The sequence below is a fragment of the Nestor notabilis genome, unplaced genomic scaffold (genome assembly GCF_000696875.1).
Source record: "Nestor notabilis isolate BGI_N333 unplaced genomic scaffold, ASM69687v1 scaffold21686, whole genome shotgun sequence".
NCBI classification, from domain to species: domain Eukaryota; kingdom Metazoa; phylum Chordata; class Aves; order Psittaciformes; family Psittacidae; genus Nestor; species Nestor notabilis.
Window position 1 is genome coordinate 2,351 of NW_009934579.1, and position 980 is coordinate 3,330.

At 61.9% G+C, this 980-nt stretch overlaps 1 protein-coding gene across 1 annotated transcript in view; it reads right to left on the reverse strand.

Moving 5' to 3' along the window:
- LOC104407998 (U3 small nucleolar RNA-associated protein 14 homolog A-like) overlaps positions 1-887 on the reverse strand; it is a gene marked incomplete at both ends in the record, with an annotated part of 3,213 nt that extends 2,326 nt beyond the window's left edge. The window contains 2 exons of the mRNA XM_010017428.1: positions 474-629; positions 745-887. Of these exons, the coding sequence (XP_010015730.1) occupies positions 474-629; positions 745-887 (299 nt within the window). The remainder of the gene's footprint in view (positions 1-473; positions 630-744) is intronic.
- Between the last annotated feature and the right edge of the window lie 93 nt (positions 888-980).

The following is a 980-nucleotide window of genomic DNA, read 5'->3' on the forward strand; positions in this document are numbered from 1 at the left end:
GCTCTCAGGGAGGGCAGTGACTCTCCTGCCAGCAGCACAACCCTCATGGGAACTCATGTTTGAAACCAAAAGCATCCTTGTTTTGTAATGAGCATTTACAGGTGCACAGGCTTTGGCAAACTGGACCCCCTCTGCCTCAGCACACTTGGCCAAGGGCTACGAGCAGGTGCCTGGCTCAGCACAGGGACCAAAAACCTGCAGACTCAACATGTGTGTCTCGAGCTGAAAGGCTAAGAAGAGGAGAGGGGACAGAGCAGGCTCCAAACCCTTTGCTCATCCCTTACCCAGCCCCTTCCAGAGGGTCTGCTGTGCATGAGGAACGTGGAATACTTCCCTTTGCATCTTGCCCAGGTCAGCACGTGCCTGCCCAGAGCCTCAGCGACAGGCTGTGCCTCCCCCACACCTGCCCAGCTCCTCCTCACAGAGCCAGGAGCTGCTCTGCCGAGCCCGGGAGCTGCGTGGGCAGCACCCACCTTCCAGGCTGAAGCCGCCTGCTCCAGGGGCACAGCCGTGGCGACGTCCTGCCGGAGCGGGAACACCAGCTGCTCAGCGCGCCGGTTCTGCAGCACGACCTGCTGCCACCTGCCCACATCTTTGGAGGTTGTGACGTAGGCGGCTTCCCTCACGACCTGCACGCAGGGGTGGGAAGGGAAACGGGTGAGCAGGGGAGGGCTGAGGGCAAGAACAAAACCCTGTTGGCATCAGAAAGGAGCAGAGGACACCCAGGGGCCGCTGCCCACTCACCCGCTTGGCCTCCTCCTTGCTGAGCGGCAGTTCCACTGCTGCCTTCTGCTTCACTCGGGCCAGCTCTTTCTTCACGCTGCTCAGGGCAGATTTGGGGCGGATGGGCTGCAGGAGCTCCGACAGAACCAGCTTCTCCCCAGTCCCTGCACGAGGCCCCGCACGTCAGCACAGGCACAGCACTGCTGAGCTAAGGGGCTGCAGCTGCATTCCAGCAGAGAGCCAGGGTGGCCGCAGCA